An 18,577-nucleotide genomic window follows, 5' to 3' on the forward strand; every position below is an offset into this window, starting at 1 on the left:
TGGTATTGCCCTTTAAATCCTTCTCGGCTTCATTATATAACCTAACATTAACGTATAATACCCAAGCTATGACAAGTGCAGTACAGTAATACTACTATAATTCTCCAGACAGCAGCTAACCTACTATAGACTGTTTATTTTGTGCTTGACCCAGTCATTGCACTGTTAAGAGGGACTCACGAGCATCATAACCAAGTCAGCGGTGACATGAGGTGTAGATTCATAGATCTTCAACTCATGTGGATAGGCTTGCACCCCTTCTTTGTAGTTTGCTTGATACATCTGCATACTATACTAGTTCATGCGTACTGCACGAAACCTCGTTCCCTCCAGCGGAGCTCTTCTCACTGCACCACCAACTTGTCACCAAAGATGGCGATTTGCTGAGTGCTCATGGATACACACATTTCACGGATACTTATTATCTTGCCGAAAACTCTAACTTTGATAACAAATTAAGTAGTTTACGAGGAACTCTTTCTGTATTTGAAGCACATCTAAACAACGCCAGCCACCGCTACCATGCAGATCACGCTAAAAACACTGCAACAGCAGACTATTCAAATTGAGATAGACCCCGACCAAACGGTGAGTGGCTACTAGCTAACTTGCTAACTTTAGCTAACGCTAACCAGCTGTAAGTCGTATTTTGCCCTATTTCTTAACTTGTAGGTCCTACAACTTTACTTGATATTGTCGATGAAAGAACTATATATGTAGTTTTGGTAAAGAAGATCCCCATTAACTATGCTAGTTATTAATTTGGCAACCCACATGTAAACGGGGTGCTAACAACGCTAAAGCTAACTTACTAGCTAGCAAACGTTAGCCAGTTAGCTGGGCAGCCCGCTAACAAAACCATCACTCCTGCTAACGAATTCATCACCATTCCAACTATATGTCGTGGTTACTTTACTGCTAACTACTTAGCAAGAATTTCTGACGTTACCTATCCAGTGCTGGAGCTCAGTAACCCAAGCCTACACACGACATTAGCAGCTGATTGCTATAGCTAATGCTAACAGTTATGATTATGACACCTATAACTAGCGTTAATGCTAGTTTACTATAAAAGTTGGGTGGTTAGCATGTTAACATAATTATTACCCCAATAACGTTAATTGGTTTGCTTAACGTTAGCTATTTGTTATTGATGTATACTCCTTGGTACCCATACTGGATATCTTACAGTTAAGTTACACTTACTAGTTTTCTATAGTTAACATCGTCATTACATCTGATAAAGTGTATGAATCAAACCATTGTAAGCACACCATTCTTACTAGGTTGATTGACTCCCTTATTCATCTAAGTCAATGATGACTCCTGCCTGCCTGATATGTCTTCCCATTGACAATGCTCCAGCAAGACTGTCATTTCTAATTTGGCAAGTAATGGGATATTAAGGTCCTATGACTTGACACAGTCAGAGATTAAAGAATGTTATATTTCCCTCTGACACAGAGCAGGGACGTTAATGCTTACAAGTGAAGGCTTTAGGAGAGTAAAGGATGTGATCCCATGTCAGTGGTTACAGTGTGTGACTCTTTTCCTTATCAGGTGAAGGCCTTGAAGGAGAAGATAGAAGCAGAAAGAGGAAAAGATAACTTTCCTGTATCTGGGCAGAAGTTGATATATGCTGGAAAAATCCTGCAAGATGACACGCCTATTAAGGACTACAAGATTGATGAGAAGAATTTCGTTGTAGTGATGGTGTCCAAGGTGAGATCTTATTGTCATGCTCATAACTGACATTGGATGGTATAGGGTGGCTTTGCTACTGAAGCAAACTCCTGTCAGCAGTGCAGTCCAGTGTATTATACTACTTAATGGTAATTTTTGTTGCTGATTTTACTGCCCTACAAATACAAATTTAGTACATAGTCTAACAACGCCTTCTCTTGAACTGGCGGAAGGCTAAGCCCGCAGCTGCTGCCTCGCCTCCACCCTCGGAAACGCCCAAGCCCCCAGTCCAGGACTCTGGCTCCACGTCAACAGCTGTCCCAGCCGCAACCCCAACCCCAGCTCCTGCCCCAACCCCCGCAGCTGTCCCCATTCCCCCCGACGAGGCCAAAGAGGAGCCCAGTGCCGCAGACACAGAACCACAGCAACCGGCCAGGTAGAAGATGGTGTTTTGTATATAAAAAATGTAAAGATTTTTGCGCATTTTTTGCCATTATTTGATAGACACAGTAGAGAGAGAAAGGAAAGGGATTGTGGGGGGTATGTGACATGTCACAAAGAACTTAGGCCGGATTCGAACCCGGGACGTCACAGTTACATGGTGTGACTGAGCCTCCAGGATCCCCCAACCAGATAAATTTTAAAGCTAAATGGAAAGTGGAACGCCTTGGGAAAAACAATGCAGTTATCTATTAACTTTTATGTGGAATATATGGAACAGTCATTCAAAGGCTAGGGTTCAAGCCAATTACAGTGCAGCCATTTTCGTTATTATCTGAGATAATTTTATTGCAGCACAATGAATATATATATGTCTAAGTTTATATATCTATAAAGGCCCTTACATAAGATTGGAATGCAGGGTGTGTACCTGAATGGACAGTCTGCAGTCATTTGCCTTTCATACTCAAAGCATACCAGTGCATACTAAAGACCTACATTTCCCACAATTCTTGCATGCAAATTGTAAACAACAATGCCGTTGTTCCAGGAGGAAGTGGTTCCAGTGCAGCATAAACTACGGCACGGTGTGAAATTGCACACCTAGTCTATTCACCTTAGAATCACATAATGTTGTGTAGGTTGTTTGATATTCTATTAACCTTGAGGTTCTGTCTGTCCTCATAGCTCCAGTGGTGGGGGCCAGGGGGTGGATGCCTCCTCAGCGCTGGGTAAGTGATTGATGGATCTCTACCTGACTTTGGGAAACTGTCTGGATCTTGCAACCTCTCTCAGATCTTGTGCTGCGGAAAGCAGTGAGAGCTTGTGCAAGTCTAATGGTCTCTCAAAGCAATGGTCTGGGTATATGGCTGGTCACCATTTGCCTACTGTTGTCTGGATGTAAAATTGAACAAATGAACACAAAGACAACAGAGCCTGTTGAGACTAGTATATGTTAGAGAGTACATCTCTAATATAAATTCTTTGGGTCGTACTTGCTATGGCAGAAATGTCATTGGTATGGGTCAGGGACTTTACCGGCTGCAGTGCAATGCATATCGTGCCTATATTTAGGCTGTGACAAAAGCAAATACTCCCTTACTGTGGTGCCACAGAGGGCAATGGGGATTCCCGCTTGGTCCAGCCAAACTTAAAGTCACAATGAAACTGCATTTTGAGAGCATCTTGCTTCCTGAATGTGATGTATTTCCTGTTGAAACAGGATATTGGGGCGGGACATAATGCGGGGGAGGGATCATTGAAAAGTTTTAAACCAATGGGGTATCAGTTAGGGAGAGAAAAAGAGGGGTGTGATTGTTCAAAAATCTGTGATGGTTTATTTATTGGTTGGAATGTTTGTTTATGCCTCCTGATACACAATGAAGTCACCACTAAAGAGTTTTTGCTTTCTAGGAAGTAAAATATGGGATTTTGATATAAAAATATATTTTTTTTAATAAATTTTTTTTTTTTTTTGGCATAAATTGTCTAATTGGTATATGGTGTGATAGTTTGAATGAGCGAAAAGGTGTCACCAAGTTCGCATTTGAACATGGTGCCAAAACCGGTCATGGAGATGTGCATATATATCACAGAACAGTCCTAGAAAAGCTGTGAAAATTGGCTGTTAAATATGTGAAATGTGTAGTTTGTAACTGGTCCATCTGTGTGTGTGCGTGTGTGTTTCCAGTGACTGGAGCGGAGTACGAGACCATGCTGACAGAGATCATGTCTATGGGCTATGAGAGGGAGAGAGTGGTGGCTGCTCTACGGGCCAGCTTCAACAACCCCCACAGAGCTGTGGAGTACCTCCTCACTGTGAGTTACACACACACACAAAATCAAATTATGCTCCCGCTCTCAAAGGCACCACAGTTTAGACAGAAATACAGTGAAGTCAAGCAAGGCAAAGCGACATTCAAATTGTACCATGTGGAGAGCAAGTCCCCCTACTGTCCCTCAGTAATTCTATACCTGTAACACACACACACACACACACACACACACACATAGACACAGCATTACATCATGTTATGAGCCATTGCAATGACACAATGCAATATGACCTGAGCAGTGACTCACAGGACCTCAGTTGATCAGTTGATGTTCTCTCCTTCGACTTGCCATTGTATCACTGAAGATCTGTCAGAAAGCAGTAAGAGAAGACACAAGGCGGTACGAGGCAACGGACAGTTTGTGCACATACACACACACACACTGATTCTCATTGTCACGCCTCTGCCAAACATATTTTGATTATGATGGACAGCACTTGCAGGATTAAACTAAATGGAATGTTCCTCATGTATAAATAAATGCATTCTAAATAAACAGTTTCAATTCCCAGTGCCAATTCCTGGCCCCTGTTTTTTCTGTCCATGTGGCAGCATGCAGGGAGTGTGTTTGTGTGTGTGTGTTTGTGATTGACAGTTGTATTGTTGTGTTTCCAGGGTATCCCCAGTAGCCCAGTCCAGGAGACTAATCCCCCAGTGCAGCCTCCCGCTTCTGGACGCACAGACGCCCCATCTCTAGCAGAGGGTGAGGCATGCAGCGCATTTAGCAGTTAACTTGATATAATACGCTCTATGTTTAGAGATTAAGTTATCTGTTTTATCCCACATGAGTATATCTGACCGTGTATTAGCTTGAATTAGTTATTCATTGAACTTTCATTTAACCAGTCTGCTAGGTTTTTAAAGATGTTTTTCCCTTTCCCCAGTGGTGAAAAGAATGGGGGAAGGAATGAGTTCTACTTGCCCCTAGTATATAGAAAAATAAACCAAAAAAGTAAATAGTTGATTAATTGTGAACAGATTAGATTTTTAACAGCTCTGTAAAATTCTGGGAAAAAAAAGCCTACAACAGCCTGCTTTGCCAACATACTGGCCAGGTGTTGCATCGACTGTGTGTTTTGTGGTAAATTTGTGGTGCCTTTCAGAATGAGCCAGCTCGATTTGCCTCACTCAGAATTTGCTGACAAAAGGTACAAACTTGTATCCGAATCTGATTGGTCAGGAAAAGCACAACAGAGAGAAGAGTGGGCCTGTGGCAGAGCAGATAGGCAAAGTTAACAGCCTTGTCACCAGGTGAGAAGTGGTAAGGTAGGCCAGTGACTGACCACACCAGTATTTGAGAGGTGCTGACCATGGCAGACTAAAAACGTACCTTGAAAAAATGTGTCCATGCTCTCATAGCTTCGATACATCAATAATTTATTTAAGCTTTTTTCAAGATAACTTGTCACAAGTATCACACAGTCAACTGCTGCTTCACAGGCCTGGACAGGACACATCACTGGTTGTGTGTGGCATTCAGTCAAGGAAAACAATGATTTGGTTCACCACGTTTCCACAGGTCCCCAATAACCAACATATTGCCTCCCTCACTGGCCTAAATATGACTCATTAATAAGTGAATGATATTCAGCCATTGGCCTTGACCTATTTAGTCCCACCAAACACCTTGCACCTTTTCTTCGCTGCAAATTCATCAATCTGTGCCCTGGCCTGTGGCCTCTTTCAGAGTGGAAAAATGGATTTTGTCTATTAAGACCTGTGGGGTGATTTGTGATCATCATGGAGAACATCTGTTCATACAAACAGGTGCTACTGAACCTGCTCAGCACACAGGCGGCCTGAAGGCAGAGCTGTGACATCGCGTATGGGATAAAAGAGGCAAACTCGCTTGCCTCAAAAGTTTAAAATTGAATATCTGAGCTTCAGTGTCAGCAAATCAGTTTGTGTGTGTATCCTGCTCTCGGGAAAGTGGTGGTGGTGGTGAGTGCGTTTGACTGACTGACCTGCTGAGTGTGAACCCTGTCCATTCCTCCTTATATCTGCTGGGGTGTTGATGATGCAAATTATGTGCTTTAAAAACTGGATTTCCTTTATACTTTACAAAGTACTTTTTCTGCTTTCAACATCTACATTGCTTCTTCAGCCGTTTTTAGTTAGCTAGCTAGAAATTGGGTCATATGCCCCTACTGCTGGCAGTTGCCATAAGGCAGGTTAGAATGAACTGACAACCCAGATTCATATGTAGCCGGATCCGGCCTGTGGGTGTTGAGTTTGATGTGAAATGGTGGAAAAATAGGTGGTGCGAGGTTACGAGGGAGGTATGAGAAACACAGATGGAAAAAGTTACACACAAGCCAGTCTTCAACCTATCAGGAATTGATGTATTGACTTATCTGTATGTTTCTGTATTGATGTTTGTGCTTTTTTTTGTTGCTTGCGTTCTTGCTGATATTTGTTAATTGTGCGTTGCCAGGAGAGAACCCTCTGGAGTTCCTGCGGACCCAGCCCCAGTTCGCTCACATGAGACGTGCGATCCAGCAGAACCCCGCTCTGCTACCGGCTCTGCTCCAGCAGCTGGGCAGGGAGAACCCCCAACTTCTACAGGTAACACACACACTTCACTGCCCACACATTTCATGGTCCTTACTGCATTGCATCTAAAAATGTATTCAGTGGCTTTACTAATTTTTAAGGATATACAGAGAATGTGGCTTAGACCTGTATAGACCTCAAGCCTTCTTTTTCCTGAGTTGCACAGACATTTAATTCCAAAGATCGGATTTTATAAGATCACATTGCTGTACTTTCACACTTGGCCTGAAACTGGCTGTTATGCATCTCCTGTGGCTGTATTTATTTAAATCTGTCTTCATTACTCTTTCCTGCTGTCCCTCTCTATTTCTTTACATTGTTTTTATGCGCATTGTTGCTAGATTGCGTCCAGACTATGTAGAATTCCTACCACAATGCAAGCCTGACATGTTACATGTCTCTCCTGGTGGGATGATATATCTCAGAAGATCAATCTCATTAAATATGACTGTAACCTCTGTCTTTATGTGTTTCTTCCTCCAGCAAATCAGCCAGCATCAGGAGCTGTTCATCCAGATGCTGAACGAGCCGGTGGGAGAGGGGGGAGAGGGACCAGAGGTGGGAGAGCTGGGCGCAGCGGGGGAGGAAGGAGCACCCGTCAACTACATCCAGGTTACACCTCAGGAGAAGGAAGCCATCGAAAGGGTGAGTTATAGACATAACTCCAAGCTTTGGGCCTTGACTAAAGACTCACGAAAAGTCGTTTTTGTATTGTATATTATATAAAGTCTTCTCTCCTCTCTCCCCACTCTTTCTTCTTCCCTCCCTCTCTCTATCTGTCTTATCTCTGGACAGTTAAAAGCATTGGGTTTCCCCGAGGCTCTGGTGATCCAGGCCTACTTTGCCTGCGAGAAGAACGAGAACCTGGCAGCCAACTTTCTCCTCAACCAGGGACTGGAAGACGACTGAACAGCAGAGATCACTGCCTTCCTGCTCCTCCCTCCTCTCCTCCCCCTCTTCAGCTCAGCACAAGGACTGCACCCCCCCCCCCCCCCCCTCCCCCCCCACTATACTGTACAGCTACCAGCCTCAGCTCAACCCAACAGGAGGGGAAGAGGGGAGAGCTAGCAGGGGCGAGGGGGGGGGGGTGGGGGGGTGGGGAGCGATGGGATGGGATGGGAAGGGGAGACAGGGTGGGACAGGTTCTGGGGGGGGAGGGGGTTTACACGCTACAGTACACAAAGTGGAGGTTGTGTGCAGGAAGGTCAGGCTTTTGGGACGTGATATGTGGTAGGTTATTGGGAGGTCAGGGGGCGAGAAGTGTGGAAGAATTATGAAATCCACGTGAATTCCAATGGAATGTGTGGGGTTTGTTTAGGGGAGATCTATAATTTGATTTTAGATGCGCTTTGGGAACATTTAGGGAGGGGAGCGACAGGGCTGAAGAGTTTTGCGACGAGAGTGAGAGCGTGCTTGTGTGTGTATGTGCACGCATGTGTGTGTGAGTACATGTCTGTGCGCCTGTGCAGGTGGATGCGATACAGTTAAGCTGAAAAAAGTAAAAAAAAAGTAAATTGATTTGCATATCTAAGCTTGTTAATGCTGTAGCTGGATTTTACGGAAGCACATTCTCCTCACTGCACTTCTACAACGTTATCAGTGTGTGTAACTGCTTGTGTGTACCTCTGTCTGCCTCTGTATGCATCATTTATGTACGTCCAAGAATGAAATGGGCAGAGATGGACTTGGCCGTGCCGCGCTTTGTGTGTGTCTGAGATGATATTGCTGGGGGTGTACGGGGCCGTAGGGGAAAGGAACGGGAACTAAACTGACGATAAAAGAAGAATCTGCTTCTGGGTTATTCTATTCACTTTGTCCCACCTTCACCTGTCCCGCCGTGCCGTGCCGGCTGTACAGACCGCAGCATGTCCTCTGAATCCATGCACACGCCACCAGTTAGAGCTCATATGTTCCTGCCTGCTTAGGTTGTTAAGACCTGGAGCTATTTTCTCTATGCTCACAGCCTCTGGTGTTAATTAACACTACCCACAAGAATCTCACTGTGCTGCATACAAGCCTCCGATTTGCCAAGATTCTAAAACAGTTGCATGTATTTATGTTGTGACCGTCTGCTAGTAGGATTTAAACACACAAAAACGGTTTCGAAATAGGTCAAAACCCCAATAGCCACTGGTCACTAAGGCAATAAATGAAGCTGTTTTACAATCTCGGTGAAATGATATGTTGCACAGTAAAGTTATTGTAGCCAATTTTAATTATCACAAGATGCAGTGAGCATAAAGAAAATACTTTGGAACCTGTGGCGACGGGAACATGCGAGTTCTGCAATTGATACACTGAATATACTCGGCCCAATCATTTTAATTTCTCTCCACTTAACCAATAGTGGGGCCTTTTTTAATTTATTCAAGGCAGCCCACACACTTAACTGTACGTCTCTTTCTAGTTTGCCCATGAGTTGACCCACAGTGTGTGGGAAGACACGCATCACTCTCTCTCAAGTAAATCCGACGAGTTTAAAAAAGCCTTCGCCAAAATGACATAAATGCACGCGCACACTCATGTTTGTAGGTGTGCGCATGTGTGTTCGCAGACTAATCTCTGTGCAGGGGCGGCGCTGCTTGGTGCGGTTCACGCCATCTGCATGCGGTTAGAACAGTGTCACCAGCGACTGTTGAGTCAGCAGGACCAGGCAGTGTTTTATTCCTCATCTGTCTCATGTTCTTTTTTTTTGTCGCGTATTCTTCTACACAGGTCCCAAAAGAGTTTAGAATAAACACCACCTTCATATGGTTCCTGCCACATAGCTTTCATATGTTGTCCTAGCGTGTGGAGGGAAGTGGCTTGAGTCAGCAGGAGGTATTGAAGTACTATTTTGAATTGAGGTGCCGCTCTGATTAACACCGCCACAATTACCTGACCTTCGGCTGTGCTTGGAATGTCTAGAAAAAGCATCGGTTGTAACTTTTCCTCGCTCTCAGTCCTTCAGAGAGTTGAGGGAAGGAACCGCTCTAGACGTTCTGAACACGGTCCAAGAATCCTCTATGGATCAGCCGGGACCAATCCATCTGGAATGCTGGAGTCACACTCTGAACGTCTTTCCCGCTCCACAACTAACACGCCTTTATCTTCCCAACCTCGGCCAAATAGTAGTTATAAAATAATCCTAAGCCTTTTGTTTCAAATTAATTGCAGTGCCGTTTAAGTTGTTTGCCACATCAGAACATTTGAGATTAAGTTTCATTAAGTTGTGAATCACAGAAAATGACACTAAATTGACTTTAAAATACTTTCCTGTGGTCGTCTAAATTTTCTGGCACCTAATCTGCTGCCCTGCGTTATGTGGCCTATCCATCATTTAATTAGACTCGACTATAAAAAGCTTTTTGTAAATACTATTTGATCCACGTCTTGCATCTTCCACTTGTGCGTATTCTTTTTTTTTAATGAATGAGATCACATGGCCGGGGAAGGACACATTGTATAGAGATACACAGTATGCATATCATGGCTCAACTGGATACAAAACAGTACATCAGAAGAAACCGCTCTGTGAAGAACAGATCCGACCCTTCCTCATCAGCATCACATCTCCAGATAGGCTGATATTCATCCACCACAGATCATTGTGAAGCCTTTTAACACAGGAGTCGCTGGTCTGGTTGGGAGGTGTGTGGCGGGGGTGTGTGACAACCGCTTCTGTTTTGACTGCACAGTTTCTCAGCTTAATGTGGGTCCATGAACAGACAAAAAACTGTGGAGAAGAAAAATGTTCATGTGAAGGCTTTCACTGACGGTCTCCAGTCTCATTCTGTATGTGTGAAGGTAGTTTTTACTGACACGAGTGTCCTACAGCATCAACATGATCTTAGACTATGCTGTGCTACATTAAATATCAGCAGTCTTTCAGGCCTATGACTCTTTCTTCATCATTAGCATCATCATGCACATCACTCACTGGCTGGATCCGCAAACACAAAACTGAATTCATACTGATTTTCTGACATGTCACACTGAAGACCTTTTATTGTCTTAGATTTGGATGTCTTCTACAGGTTTTTAAGTGTCCTAAATCCAATGTGTGTATCTGTTTGGACACTCAAGAGTTTAGGGCCAAAATTAATTACCATTTATTATCTGCAGAGCCAACTGAGGAAATCTGTCTCCCTCCTGGTCCAGGAAGGGGGACATGGCAAAATAAACCTGGCAACATTTGAAGATATACCCCAGGGTCACACAAAAGGCTACAACTTTATGGGACCAGTATCATTATTACTGTTGATCATAACCAATACATACAGATACAGAGTATGTATCTGTTCTGTAAAAGCTTCTGCACCTTTTTACTCATTTAGTTGGGCTACAGAATAATTTTAAACTGCAGTTATTTGGGATTTTTAGTGTCTGCAATGCACATACATTCTATCAAAGAAAGTTCTAAAAGTACATGAAACGTGCTCAGGGCCATCAAATGATTTGTTGTAAAAATTAAAAATCCACTAGCTGTAGTTGAAGACATGGAAATATTTAAAATGCATCCAAATTGAGAAAGAAAAAAACTTGAATAGATGAATTACAATTAGGAAAAAGGCTGTTATGATGGCTGACTGATGGAGATTCTGCTCTTTCAGAGATCGGTCAGTCCTGAAGTTGTCAGACTATATTGACACTGAGTTTGATGGATTGAATTCATTACAAGGGACGGTGCAGTGGCTCAGTGGTTATCACTGTCACCTCACAGCAAGAAGGATCCTGACCCTCCCTGCTCACATCAGTTTCCTTGGTATATTTCCTGGTATAACACATGCAAGATTGGAGGTCAGGTGGATTGGAGACACTATAAGTTGCTCATAGGAATGCATAATGGCAACCTGTCTGCCACCCAATGTATGCTGGGAAAGGCTCCTGTCCCGCATGACCCTGAAAAGGATTAAGCAGGTATAGAAAATGAATGAGTTCATTCCTAACTGCTGGGTTGAAACCCCAGTGACACACAGCTGTTCATCCACCACACTAATGACAGAGTAATAAGCAAGACGGACACAGGCAGGATACAGTCAAGAACATCCTTTTATTCAATCAAGTAAAGGTGTTGCTCTTTTCAAACTGTTTTTTTTTTCTTATTATGGAAAAGAAACTGTAATTAACACATGCATTTCACCATGGGCTCTGGGAGGTGTGTCTCTGAGGGGGGTGGGGGTGCGTGTGTGTGTGTGTGTGTGTGTGTGGGTGCTGTTCCGAGGGGGCAGGAGGGGCGCTCTTAGGCGTGTGGTGTGGGGGCAGGCCAGAGGGGAGGGGTTAGGCCAGCCAGGGGCTCAGTCTACACGTCACTAAAACACGGCCCAGCGCCCTACAAAACGTGTTAAAAACAAACAAACCCGAAGGAAAATAAAACCACGGATGGCCAGGCACAGGGTCAGACTGAGCTCTCTGCGACTCCCTCTCTCTCTCTCTCTCTCTCTCTCTCTATCTATCTATGGTGCAGGGGCAGATACTGTAGACAAGGAGGGTCTGACGCTCCCCTCCCTCAACAAAGCACACACACACCACGCTCTGCTCTGTGCAACCTGTTCATCTCTTGATATGGCTTCTCAACTGTGGCGCTTTCACTTGTCAAGGCTTAATTGATAATACTGCTGCTGGCTTCACTCGCTTGATGAAGAAAAAGGAAAAAAAAAAAAGAAAAACTTGCATATATTTTTTTTTTTTGTTTGTTTTTGCAGGAAACAAGGAATAGGCTCTGTCATCAAGCCTGCACTTGATTTTGCTGGTGGAATTCCAAGGTGCTCGCTCTGAGTCACCCAAGTCTACTGGATAGTGTGCTGTACAGCTTTTGGAACCATATCACTTTGGTCAATGTGTCTTTCGTTCACTGTGAATTTAGAATGGCGGTGAATCGATACAATATTGTGAAGCGATGTGTTAACGTCCTTTATGATTGTACTAAATGCGAGCCTTTCAGTCTCTCCCTGCTCTGGAACCAGTCCGTTAATAAGGTGCTTAAGAGTCATTTCAGTTACATTTTTTCCCCCATGTTTTTTTTTTTTTTTTTTTAAATAGCTGGTCTCATTCAACCACTAGAAAGGTGCATAATTGAAGGTCTCACTGCAGCGTCTTACTGCTGCCTAAGATTAACGCAATAACAATGAAAAAAAAAAAAAATCAAAAGCAAATCCAAATTCAATTATAAAAAAATAAATAGATAGAAACAAGAATTACAAACAAACCTGCCTATGCTAGCAGCCCCACTGGCCATCTCCCTCGCCCCAGTCAGAGGGAGCTTCCTATGAGTGCGTCGCCCCCCCAAACACCACAGTGGATGATTGATTTGTCATTGATTGCACCCAGCGAAAAAAAAAAACCCACTTTGTTTGCCCCCGTGACAGCCCCCCCTTGGCCTCAGCACAGCCCAGAGCCCAGCGGTGTAACTTGTTCACTTACATTAGCTGTTGAATGGAGAAGCTGAAGAGATGGGTATGGTAATACAATGTGAAGCGTACAGACAAGAATAACATGTGAGCTAACTGCATTCTGCTCAGACAAAAAATTTTTGCGTATTCTTTTTTTAACCCCTCCGTTCAGAGAAAGGGATAAAGGAGAAGTGTGGGGGGGAGGGGGGAGGGGGGGGGGAGGAGAAGGTTACGCGGCTACAGACTACTCCAGTGTCCAAGATAGACAGAAGACAAGATACAGAGGAAGAGAAGCAAGACAGAAAATATCTTTTTTTTTTTTTTTTTTTTTTTTTTGAGTGTGGTTTTTTTTTTGGCCTTTTTTTTTCTGCTTTTCTTAATTATTCAACAATAAAAAGAGGAACTAAATCACACCAATTTCCTTTAGTACTATGTATACTGCTTTGAAAAGCTCGAAGAAGAGAGGAAGAGAAAGAAGTGGATATAGAAGAAGTATGAAGGAGGGGACTTTTTTTTTTTTTTTTTTTTTTTTTATCTTTTGAGAGACGGGCACTCAGGATTACAAGATGGAATCTGTGAACAAAAGGCACTTTTTAGGGACAACCTTTAAGATGCTCTGAGTCTATAACACTACATCACCAAACAAATATTTAGAATCATTTACAGTGGGAGATTTCGGGAGTTGGGTGGGGTGTGTGTGTGTGTGGAGGGGAAAGGGGGGGGGGGGGGGGGGGGGTTCACTTTGATATTGAATTGATGACTGACAGCACCCTCAAATTCCCTCTCACGGTTTGCTTTGAGAGACAGGAATCTACTAGTCAATTACACCTACTAATAATAATTAAAAAAAAAAAGATTCAATTTCACAATACAGCTCCCGTCTCGCCAAACAAGACACATTCCATTCCGGCTCAGTTCAACACTTTTTTTTTTTTGGAAAAGGGGAATCCATACTAGTGCATCTCCCAGATTGGGGAAGATCTTGTCTTTGTCCAATGTTGCGATCGCTTGTGTTGGGACAGTCTTTACGATGTGCCCCACAAGCTGGATAACAAGATGAAATAGTCTGGAGAGTTTACAAGGATGGCTGGTGATCTAACACCAGCCACCCGTAACCACAGTGCGCTGCTGTGGGGGATCTGCCTCGTGTTTCTCCCAGGAGTTTCCCTCCTGCTGTGGTGTAAAGGTTGGGGAAAAATGCCTTTTGTCACAACAACCTTTTCATACAATGAACCCCTCCCCCCTCGGTAAATACAAAAAGAGAAATAGAATAATGCATGTTTTCCTAAAATTTGCTTTATGATAACACTTAATTTTGTTTATTATTATTTATGTATAATAGAGTTTGAATGTACTTTATTCTGTAGAAAGCACCAGTTTTCATAGTGATATATAGTTTATGTTTTGCAAAATTGTTCCTTCAGCCCTCCCACATTTTGAAAACAAATCATTACAAATGAATTTTTTTTTCTTAAAAAAAGCGATAAAGGAAAAACAAAAAAGGAAATTAAAAACAATTTCCCCAAACTTACAAAGACTGGGATTTTTTTCTCTCCGCCCTCGTATTTAGAGTCCCAGAGCATGTGGACTTGAAAAACAAAAAACTAGAGGGTTTTCCCTCTTTTCTCTTGACACCCTCAAACAATCTCTAACAGACAAACACAATTCCTCTACCAAGGCATTGCACATGGCTCAATCAACATACATCATTTAGTTTCAATAACAATACTTCCCATCAAAACAAGAAAGAAAAACCAAAATCTAATCTGTTCTTTTTTTTTATCCTCAACTACATTATCATTTACTGTTGTTATCTATGTATCTATTGTTGTTTTTGCCATGGATTTTTGTTTTTTTTGCTATTTAATGCAAGTGTGGGTTTAGGGACTGGTACTTGAGCTCAAATCAGCGGTTTTTGAGATGCATCCTATGACTGTGCGATGTACGCCATGCTTCAAAAAATAACTAGACTGCCACAGAGCTTATCTTGCAAATAAAAAAATGTATATATCTATAAATATATATGTGTATTATATATAAAGATGCTTGCGATTATCTAGTGAGCTGTCGCCGTTTTCCTCTCCTGACATAAAATTTCACCATTCACTATAGCTTATATGTGAGAAAAAGAACCTGAATTCATGTTTGACAAATTGCATAATGGGAATACAGAGGCACTTCCATAGATTAGAAAAGAAATCACCGTAGCCATCGTAAATCTGAACGCAGCAGAGCTAGGTCTCTCTACGAAGCTGATGAGATGGTCGCCAGTCGGTTGGCCAACTATGTTTGTTTCCCTGCAGTGAAGAACATGGCCAGGCAGTCCAGTTATTTTGTGAGGTTGGGTGGGGTGATTTGAATTGAATTTGTTTGACTTCAGAAATCATTTAATCCAACTGAAAATGTACGGGGTAATGGCGGGGGTTGATATACAATGATTAAAAGCATAAAAGGCCTCCTCAGATTGTCTATATTTAAGACTTCCCTTTGAAATTCAATCTGGCACGGGGCTGTGTTTGCGTTAATAGTGAGCGCTCCTAATACGTTTTGAGTGTGTTGATTGATTGTGTGTTTAAGAAGTGGCGTTCTGTGCTCTAGAAGTGTGTGTCTATCCCAGTAAGTCGTCCATTGATTTGAACGGGTGGTGAGCTGTCAACTAACAAAGTGGTGGTCGTTCTAATTCGTTCTACAAAAGCAACACGTCTCACAAGGTTGGCTGGCATGATCACTTTAGTGCAGTTTTGATCTGTAAGGGCTCATTGATTCACACACGGTTTAGTCAAAATCGCTGGTTTTGCGGAGGGGGAGGAGGGGGAGGAGGGAGCGGAGCGCCGGTCGCCGTAGCGACCGATGCCCTCTTCCTGATCCTGTGCACCGAAATGGCCGCCCGGGTCTGACCCTTCTCTCGCTAGCCTATGGGGGCCCTCCTCCCCTCGCCAAAGACAGACAGATATGTCACATATTCATTTTGCTCCGCAGCGTGGCTCTCTCCGCTCTTGGAGCGGCGGCCGTCTGGGAGTGTAAACAACAGGGTAAACGTCAGGGAGACAGAAGGAAGAGCAGCTCGCTCTCTTTCTCTGGGTCCCATCTTCAGCAACCTTACCTCCTTGGTTTTTTTTTAGTACAACTACTCATACCTGGCCCAACATCACCACCACCAGCCAACACCACCACCCACCTAACCTGGCTCAAACAGTAGGCTAGTTGCAAATAATTTTCTACTTTTTCTTGACCCACATGGAGAACCAGACTGCTGTGGTTTACCGCATCAGAACGGCTAAGATGGTGTCAGGTCAAGTTGTCAATCCCAGAAAAGTATATCAAATTGACTTTCAAATACTTTCCTGTGATTGTCTCAACCCTGCATTGTATCGTCCTATGCGGCAAACACATCCATCTGGCACCTGAGAAGGCAAAAACAAACCATTAAAAAGTATTTGCAAATACTGTTTGATCCAGGTCAGCCACCCACCCCGTCTACACTGTTTCAACATCCCACTTCTTACCACTGTGTTTCTCTATAAGGTGCTGTCATTCAAATACAAAACAATTATAAAATAGTACAAATTCAAAGGAATAAATTCAAATAAGAGAAGACACAAGAGATAACAAAATCATTAATCTACATTACAAAAGGGGGCAAAGGGGGAACCAATAGCTGCTGTCTATTGTTGTCGTCGTGAAAATTGTCAGTATTGAAGAGGATTGCTCAATGTACTTTTCAGTATCAGTGTGTGTGTATGTGTGTGTGTGTGTGTGTGATGTTGGTTTGGATATCTAATAAAGAGTTTACTAGGCTTGTGTGCATAGAAAAAACTGAAAACATGATGTACAATAACACCACCTATATCTATTAGAATCTAAACAGTGAGACTGAGCCACAGTGTGTGTGTGTGTGTGTGTGTGTGTGTGTGCGCGTGTGTTTCAAAATCATACTAAAGACAAATTGTATATACTTGCTGTGGTCATGGCACAGATTGTGTGATCTTTGTGATTGGATTTCCTGGGTCTGGGTGCTTGCTGTGCTGGGGTGTGTGACAGTGAGCGGAGGCCAACGAAGCTGTTGAACCGAACTGAACGATGGGGCTGAGGACACGTGAAGGCTTCTTGTACCATGGTTTTTCCTCTTTAAAACTCATAATAGGCAAGCCTGGTTTACCTCCCATGCCTTGTAGGTAAATAGTGCACATCATAAGATTAGTGTTAATTGATTCAGCTTGTAGTGCAACCTTTAATCAAGATATGTTTTGGCATGGTCTCGGTCTAGTTAGTAGTTAAGGGGGAAGGGGGCTTTATAAAGTCAATGGTTGTTCAGAAGGAGAGAAACATTGGTCAATTTTGGAGAAGTTTGCGTTGGTTTTTAGGTGATGACAGACATCACAGTAGTATGGACTGCAGCTTTCATTTGGAAACCAAATTGTGTCTTTGCTTTATCGGGGTGTGGATTGATTGCTGGTCAGGCTTCGTAGCTTAACTTTTAATTTCTAAGTTCATGCCTGCGTTGACCTGTTTGTTAGTGTGTATGTGTCGTCGTAGAAACCTGACGGTCGGACAGTTGATTTTCTTAGCCATTCATTGCACAATGCTATCCTTGTGACGTAGAAGAAGTTGACCGCTTTTTTTTTTTCATCCTCGGGTTCCTCTTGTGTTGCTGCTATGTTGTGCTGGTTCGGTGGTTTCAGGAGAGATGCCTGCTGCTTGCTGCTGTTCGTCCTCCTACCCTTCTTTATCCTGCCATCCTCTTGTCCATCCATCCATCCATCCATCCATCCTTAAAACGGGGCTTTCCCTCTGACTGGGTAAGTGAGTCCAGAGTTCCTCTAAAAGCGTCATGCTGCTGAGATTTCCTGGTTGCGTTGCTTGGTTATATTTTAGACTAGGTGAGACGTACTGTAAGGGCCGGCCGGTGGGTTGGTTGGAGGGCAATTATCCTGTGGGTTGTTTCTCTGTTTTTCTATTTCCGATTGTAAAGAAAGAATTCTAGTTGCTGGTTTGCGCACAGGTCTTGTCAGAGGAACCAAGACTGGAAGAGAAGAAAGGGAAAGGGGGGGGTGAGATTATCTTAGTGTCAAAACCAGTAATATGTGAGTAAATATGCAGGTAAATCATGCACCGTGTTGACTTTTGGCCACTAGAGGTTCCTACAGGTCTCAAAGAAAAAGCAAAAAAACAGTCATCTGGGCTACTAGCCCGGCTATTACCATTCATTCTGTCTGTTTCTGTGGTGATGTACAGTATGTCATGAATTTGGCTGAGCACCGAATGGCTACTAATGGCCAAGCAGCAGCAGGAGGACAGCAGTCTGGCGCTCCCTGTTGCTCGCACCGTCTTCGGATTGGGTTTCTCCCGCTCAGTGTGAGCAGGGAGCAGAAATGGGTCACTGTCGCTGCCGTTGGCTGCCCTGCCTGGCCCGCAGGATCTGGCACCGTTGGCTAATGCGCCAACATTCTGGAAGTCAAGCCTTGGAAACTACTCCGGGCCTCCAGGGAAGCAGCCTTTTGTTTTGTTTGACTCTAACAGGTCGCTTGAATACCCCCCTTCTGCCTCCTGCCCTCCTCAGCTACCCCGCTCCCCTGGGCACTGTCCCAGCAGCCCTCGGGCTTTGTAACTTTTCCCTTCTTAGTTACTCTCTCTCTCTCTTTCTGTGTATGCTCTTACACACACACACACACACACACACGATCCATCTATCTC

The 18,577-nt window shown here is 43.5% G+C and overlaps 2 protein-coding genes across 5 annotated transcripts in view; one reads left to right on the forward strand and one right to left on the reverse strand.

Annotated features, from left to right (window-relative positions):
- The first annotated feature begins 365 nt into the window (after positions 1 to 365).
- Positions 366 to 7,608, forward strand: rad23aa (RAD23 homolog A, nucleotide excision repair protein a). Its single transcript, XM_071901958.1, has 9 exons — positions 366 to 588; positions 1,561 to 1,722; positions 1,917 to 2,119; positions 2,812 to 2,855; positions 3,815 to 3,942; positions 4,575 to 4,662; positions 6,394 to 6,524; positions 6,996 to 7,157; positions 7,308 to 7,608. Exons 1-9 carry the CDS (start codon positions 523 to 525, stop codon positions 7,419 to 7,421), a joined length of 1,098 nt encoding a protein of 365 aa, XP_071758059.1. The 5' UTR covers positions 366 to 522; the 3' UTR covers positions 7,422 to 7,608.
- Positions 7,609 to 11,525: 3,917 nt separating this feature from the next.
- Positions 11,526 to 18,577, reverse strand: part of nfixb (nuclear factor I/Xb) — a 128,004-nt gene continuing 120,952 nt past the window's right edge. For all 4 annotated transcript variants that reach the window (XM_078284452.1, XM_078284453.1, XM_078284450.1 and 1 more), the window contains one exon: positions 11,526 to 17,906. The gene's annotated coding sequence lies outside the window, so the exon portion shown is untranslated. The remainder of the gene's footprint in view (positions 17,907 to 18,577) is intronic.

This window comes from Centroberyx gerrardi, chromosome 7, assembly GCF_048128805.1.
Source record: "Centroberyx gerrardi isolate f3 chromosome 7, fCenGer3.hap1.cur.20231027, whole genome shotgun sequence".
NCBI lineage: Eukaryota > Metazoa > Chordata > Actinopteri > Beryciformes > Berycidae > Centroberyx > Centroberyx gerrardi.

Excerpts from the sequence above, each read along its gene's own strand:
- rad23aa (XM_071901958.1), top strand. The coding sequence starts at position 523 with ATGCAGATCACGCTAAAAACACTGCAACAGCAGACTATTCAAATTGAG. Across the intron at positions 4,663-6,393 it reads CGCCCCATCTCTAGCAGAGG|GAGAGAACCCTCTGGAGTTC; the intron begins GTGAGGCATGCA and ends GTGCGTTGCCAG. Across the intron at positions 6,525-6,995 it reads AGAACCCCCAACTTCTACAG|CAAATCAGCCAGCATCAGGA; the intron begins GTAACACACACA and ends TTCTTCCTCCAG.